A 7,208-nucleotide genomic window follows, 5' to 3' on the forward strand; every position below is an offset into this window, starting at 1 on the left:
GGTGTTTGGACCTCCTCCTGGCCGAAGAAGAAGGCCCAAAACAGGACCTTTCCCAGATGCTGTGTTGCTTTGGCAGGTCACAGAAACTGTCAGCTTCTGTGGTGCACACTCTCACCTGTGCAGACTAAGTTCCTAAGTTCGGTGGAGTCCCGGAACCAAGATGGAGCTCCTTTCTCCTGAAGCAGAGGGCTCCCATGCAGGGCGGGACCACTGTCCTCCGGTTGGGAGGGTGCTCGATATCTGCGGCCCCAAAAGGTTGCTACCTCAGCGGCTCTGTGGCTCCTGCCTGTCCCAGAAGCTGTCTGCCTCTGTAGTGCACACTCTCACCTGTGCAGACTAAGTTCCTAAGTTTGGCGGAGTCCCAGAGCCAAGATCCTGTCTTTTCTTTAGACAGGAACATTTCTTGGTTAAATGTTTTGAGATGGGTTGGAGTATTTTTTCGGTATATGCCCAGCAGTGGTATAGCTGGGTCATTTGGTAGAACTATTTTCAATTTTATATGAACCCCAAGATTGATTTTCAAAGTGGTTTAACCAGCTTCCAATCCCACACGTAGTGGAGGAGTGTTTCTTTTTCTGCATATCCTTGTCAATGTCTGCTGTCACCTGTACCTTTGATTTTAGCTATTCTGATTGGTGTGAGGTGGAATCTCAGAGCCACTTTGATTTCAATTTCCCTGATGACTGAAGCAAGGTGATGCTGCAGGCCACTGCTGAGAACTCACCCTATGCTAAAAAGTACAAGAGTCTTACTTGTCTGCATGCTTTGCAGAGAGCCTTCTGTTCAATCTTCTATGATGGTGGGACCTCACCTTCTCTGGGATCCACAACTCAAGATGTGTCCTTTCTCTGTCTGTCTGTTTATGTCAATATGAATCTTTAAATACACTCTGATTCCCCAGTAATCCTCACAGTGTCCTCTTGAACCCCCTCACTTATCTAAAACTTAACACATTCTCCTTTAACAGTGTTGAGTTTTGGTCTGTTGCTATGTATTGTATACTTCAACATAAAAGCAAAGCAAGCCAAACCAAAGCAAAGCACGGTAATCCTGTGTAAACTCAGCCTGGCCTGCACTGAAATCTTCCTGTCTCTGTCTAGTGAGTGCTGGGATTGTATCAAAGCCATCATGGCAACATCTGTTTGTCATTCCAATCATATTTTATTATGGTCCTATCAAAAGGGAGAAAAAACTTTACAGATACCATATTGGACATCCCTTATATGCTAGAAGCAATATGAGTTCCTAGAAACATTCATTCTATTGTTTACATTTTACAACACAACAGCAGGTACGGTTATGGGTATCATTGTCATCATTATCATTCATTATAAAATAAAAAATCATAGACTTTAGCTTACTTGATAACAAATACAGCTAAACAAATACCTTCTCAAAAAATAAGTGTGAAAACAAAAAAAAATCATACATATCTACAAGATATTAGAGTAGTCTTGGTGGCAGTTCACAGAACCTAACATCAAGACATGAGAAGAGCTATATCTTAGTTTCCCCAGTTACAAAGTATCACATAGAACATAAGTACAGCACATCTACACAGTAATTAGCACAACTACCACCTACTGAATGTGTACTGGATGCATTGTAAGTATTGAACTTCTTTTGCTAAATATTCCATAATCCTTTCTCATTTGTGTGTGTGTTTTAGCCTAGATGTTCTGTAGTATATTTGTGCAGTGAGAGGATCATCTCTCAGAGCTGGCTGCCTCCTTCAGCCAAGATGGTCTGAGTAAGTTAACTCAGTTCATCACTCATAGAGGAAAGGGCTTTTACTCTCAGAGCCTTCTAAAGATTTCAAATTTTTTTCCTACAATGACCTGCAATATAGAGGTACTATTTATACCAAAACTGAAAAACAAACAAGAAAAATGAACCAAAAGAAAAAACCCAAGCAAACATAAGTTTGAAAAAATGTTATTAAAGGTTGCACTGCTATGTGGAGAGGCAGGATTAGAGCCTGGGTACTCTAAACACATGGTCATAGTAGATATCATTTGAGATGTTTCCTTCTTAACTCTTTCATGAAACACAAGCATTGTGGTTAAACTGACCTTCTGCTAAGTATCATTCTTTAAAGAGAAACACCTATGTATAATTTCCTAAACTGTTAGACATGATGGAGAAGAACTTTCTCTCATCTTTTGTCAGTGGCAGAAAGAATGTGGCTGTAGAGACCTGACAGAACTGAGGCAAATAACTCACTGGTAGAGAAACTCATAAGCACTCACGAAGCCCTGGCTTCTATCTCTGTCACCACAAGAAGGAAAGTTGTTTACCATTGTGGACCTAGGTAGTTCTGTTTGTACGACCTGGTGTTTGCAGAATGGGTCTCAAAGAATTGGGGGACTGCAGCCTAATCCTATAGACAACATTACTTCAGTTTCAATGTGCTTTTATATATGAATATACAAGAGTACTCACGAAGGTATTTTGAGTTTAGAAAAACATAATCAGTAAAACATGTAAATAGATACCAGTAAGAACATAATATTCATAAATATTCACAGAGGAAAACTTTCCTACAACTTTATCAGGGCAGACTATAGAAGCACAATTGTCTGGCACTATACTATAAAATATATCTTGGAAATCACAAAACCAAGGCATAAGACCATATTCAGAACCAGTGTACATTGAGGCTGGCACTCAGTATAGCCTTGCACAGGAATGGGTTCTATAGCTATGTTCTGATATTGAACAAGAGTAAATGTATCATAAAAATTGAATGCAGATGTTCTTTTTGCAGGAGGCCCAAAATCACATCCAAAGGAATCCAGGGAACAAAAATCTCCTTGAAGTAAAAGGCTCTCTGCCTTTTTTTTTTCTGGGGTAACTAAGACATTGCTTGCTGTGAGTCATTCTTTTGACTGTGTTCCTTCAGAGATGGCATTAGCAGGGGCTCTATTTCACTAGTGAGGGAACAGCTATTTTCTTTGGGAATATGGGAAATGACAAATGACAGTAATCATCTTGTGAGCAGACAAGCAACTGGATCAAGGAAATGAATCCACAGTGGTTTGGGATTAGAACTGAAGGTCATTACAATAAAGGGCCCAAGACAAAAAAGTTAGAATGATGCAGTGGAGACATGGGGGCACTGCACAGGTATAGGTGAGGGTTTAGGATGGTACTCCACATACTGTCATTGGCTCTGAACATTCCATAGGATTAAAATATGGATAGACTTCAACAGGGAAGGCAGGGTCATAGAATCTATAGATGAGAGCTCCACAGTTAGAAACATCATAAAATGAGAGAGTGCAAACTTCCCGGTCCAGGAAAACTCCTACACGACTGGGACGATCAGGCAGAGAGAGGGCCAAGACACTGGAATTGTGGGTGATAGAACACTCATCAAAGGCATTGTATACAGATGAATTCTTCATCCCTATAACCCAGTATCCACATTTAGGCTGAAACGTTACATTTTGTTTAATATGAGAATGATATTTTTTTTTGGTGCCCGTTTCTTCCTTTGAATGAAGTTGGGGTTGAGCACACTTTCCATCATTTAATCCGAGGAGCCAAACATCACTTCTAGACACGTCTACTTCCCAGTAATGCTTCCCTGAGGAAAGAGCTGGATATCCCAGGACACCCAAATGGTAGATCTCAGAAACTGGAACCGTACTGTAACTTCTATACTGTATTTGTCTTTTTTCTTTGTTAATGGTAATGACTGCATTGTTCCTTGCATGTAGAGTCATATGAACTGCAGAAAAATGAGACATATATGTTTTGAGTCAAATGAAACATAAGGTACAGCCTTATTTGTAACTTAAGCTACAGAAGAATAAGGAGAAAGAGCAAGGGAACTTGGAGAAGCCTTGTTTAAAGTCAAGCAGATGCAGAGGGCTGCACATAGTGGGAGAAGCACCATGAAACATTAGACTTAACAGAAATAAACTCTGGAAGACATTGAGAGGAGAGGGGTTCATGGTGCTGTGGTTTCTCCTTACCCCAGTATTGCTGAACATCCATGAGCCCTGAAATGATCAAAAGTCACAGCAGTAAGTACAGTGAAGGAATCAAACCATTATCGCCCATCGCCTCTTCAGATGAGCAGAAGGTTGGGAAATGGTGACAAAGGACAGGATAAATCATGAATTCCCATCAAATAGAATGATATCACAGGGACACACTAACTGCTCTTCTCTGTCCCTCTGCCCATATTCAGAATCCTTACTCTCTTCTATTTGTCAGCCAAGCACACCCAGAATCATAAACAAAATCCCATAATTTAGCTGCCCTCACCTTCAAATGATTGTAGCATGCCTTTCAAATGTGGAGCTTTGGATGCTCCTCTTCTTCTTTTTGGGGGAACTATTTGGGGCTGCTTCAGTGTCATGGTCTGAATGCTAGGAATAAAAAAAAAAATGACCTCCACATCTTAAACCTTTGACTTTTGACCACCACTGACTCCCTGCCATTCTAACCGTAGATGTCCTTGAAGTATCCTGAGAATTATGAGAGGGAAGAGCGATTATACACTATTAACTGTAGAGATATGGGACACACTTATGCCCCTGCCTACTTACTTGCGGTGTGATGCTGAAAAAGACTTATTCCCCAAAGCATCATGCCTTAACATCACACTCACACAATGTGTTTCTTCCACTTTCCCTCCTGCTCTCCTAGAACTATTTTAAATGTGAATTACTGAATTAAAAAAAAAGTCAAGCTGAAGTAGCAGAAACATAATGAGTGGGCTGGGATTGGTGTCACATGAACTTAGACAGAGGCAAGGGGATCTCTAATTTCAAAAACAACCTGTTTTACACAGTGAGTTCCAGGAAAGTCAGAGCTAGAAAGAGGAACCCTGTCTGAAAAAAACAAAAGAACATAAATGAGTAAATAGAAACATTGAAAAAAGAAAAGAAAGGAAAGGAAAGAAAAGAAAAGAAAAGAAAAGAAAAGAAAAGAAAAGAAAAGAAAAAGAAAAGAAAAGAAAAAGAAAAGAAAGGAAGAAAGAAGAGCCTTCCAGTCAGCACCAGCACCGGGTCACTTTGGGTGCAGAGTTGGCAGACACCTCCACAGTCCCTAGAGGACTCTCCATGAGATCTTAGGATCACTGGTGAGCGGAACACAACTTCCGTTCCAATCCAATTGAGGGGACCTGAGACAGCATTAGGGAATCAGAAAACCGCCCTCACCAGGGACACAAGTCCCTTCCAGTCTCCCCCAGCACCAGGTCACCTTGGGTGCAGAATCTGTGGACCCTCCACCTCCCCCCCCCCACAGTCCCCAGAGTACTCTCCACAAGATCTTAGGATCACTGACTAGCCAGCTGCACGGTCCTCAAAGGAGACACCACTTCCAGGCCCTGTAACTTCCCCAGGATATTAGGATAACAGGATCCCAGGATAACAGGAGCTGGGTCACACCAGTATTTCAGGGTCTCAGAGGAGCTTGACTGCCAAGAACTCTGACACACCCAGAATCTCAGGTTAACAGGGGCCCACAATCAAAGGATCACAGAGAAAGCTGGACGCTGAGGAGTCCTGAATCAACTGGGATTACAGGAAGGACAGGCTCCAATGAGATATATTGAGGGTAGCAAGCACTTGAGATAATCAGATGGCAGGAGGCAAGCATAAGCACAGAAGCAAGAGAAACCAAGGTTACTTGACATCATCAGAACCAAACTCTCCAACCCTAGCAAGTCCTGGATACACCATCACACCAGAAAAGCAAGACATGGATATAAAGTCACTTCTCATGATGATGATAGAGGACTTTAAGAAGGAAATACAGGAAAACACAGGTAAACAGCTAGAAGCCTTTAAAGAAGAAACACAAAAATCCCTTAGAGAGTTACAGGAAAACAATACCAAACAGGTGATGGAATTGAACAAAACCATCCAGGATCTAAAAATGGAAGTAGAAACAATAAAGAAAACCCAAAGGGAGACAACTCTGGAGATAGAAACCCTAGGAAAGAAATCAGGAACCATAGATGTGAGCATCAGCAACAGAATATAAGAGATGGAAGAGAGAATCTCAGGTGCAGAAGATCCATAGGGAACATGGACACAAGAATCAAAGAAAATGCAAAATGCAAAAAGATCCTAACTCAAAACATCCAGGAAATCCAGGACACAATGAGAAGACCAAACTTACTCATAATAGGAGTAGATGAGAATGAAGATTTTCAACTTAAAGGGCCAGCAAATATCTTCAACAAAATTATAGAAGAAAACTTCCCATACCTAAAGAAAGAGATGCCCATGAACATGCAAGAAGCCTACAGAACTCCAAATAGACCAGAAAAGAATTTCCTCATGACACAAAATAATCAGAACAACAAATGCACTAAATAAAGGTAGAATATTAAAAACAGTAAGGGAAAAGGGTCAAGTAACTTATAAAGAATTACTTCCAATTTCTCACCAGAGACTATGAAAGCCAGAGGATCCTGGATATGTTATACAGACAACAAGAGAACACAAATGCCAGCCCAGTCTACTATACCCAGCAAACCTCTAAATTACCATAGATGGAGAAACCAAAATATTCCATGACAAAACCAAATTCACACAATATCTTTCCACGAATCTAGCCCTTCAAAGGATAATAACGGGAAAACACTAACACAAGGACAGAAACTATACCCTAGAAAAAGCAAGAAAGCAATCCTTCAACAAACCTAAAAGAAGATAGCCTCAAGAACAGAATTCCAACTTTAACAACAAAAATAACAGGAAGAAACAATTACTTTTTAAAATTTTTTCTTAACATCAATGGACTCAATTCCCCAATAAAAAGACATAGACTAACAGATTGGCTACACAAACAGGACCCAATATTTTGCTGCTTACAGGAAACCCACCTCAGGGACAAAGACAGACACTACCTCAGAGTGAAAGGCTGGAAAACAAACTTCCAAGCAAATGGTCTGAAGAAACAAGCTGGAGTAGCCATTCTAATATCGAATAAAATTGACTCCCAAACCAAAGTTATCAAAAAAGACAAGGAGGGGCACTTCATACACTTCAAAGGTAAAATCTACCAAGATGAACTCTCAATTCTGAATATCTATGGTCCAAATACTCTTCATTAAAGAAACTTTAGGAAAGCTCAAAGGACACATTACACCTCACACAATAGTAGTGGGAGACTTCAACACCCCACTCTCATCAATGGACAGATCCTGGAAACAGAGACACAGTGAAACTAACAGAAGTTAT

General features: G+C 40.6%; 1 protein-coding gene across 1 annotated transcript; it reads right to left on the reverse strand.

The window, feature by feature from the left end:
- Positions 1–1,141: 1,141 nt before the first annotated feature.
- Positions 1,142–5,226, reverse strand: LOC110288805 (tripartite motif-containing protein 30A-like). Its single transcript, XM_021155055.2, has 3 exons — positions 4,276–5,226; positions 3,981–4,007; positions 1,142–3,733 (listed from the first exon to the last, which is right to left on the reverse strand). The coding sequence occupies exons 1-3, from the start codon at positions 4,367–4,369 to the stop codon at positions 3,141–3,143; spliced, it is 714 nt and encodes a 237-aa protein (XP_021010714.1). The 5' UTR covers positions 4,370–5,226; the 3' UTR covers positions 1,142–3,140.
- Positions 5,227–7,208: the final 1,982 nt, after the last annotated feature.

Source organism: Mus caroli, unplaced genomic scaffold (assembly GCF_900094665.2).
Source record: "Mus caroli unplaced genomic scaffold, CAROLI_EIJ_v1.1 scaffold_23392_1, whole genome shotgun sequence".
In the NCBI taxonomy this organism is placed as follows: domain Eukaryota; kingdom Metazoa; phylum Chordata; class Mammalia; order Rodentia; family Muridae; genus Mus; species Mus caroli.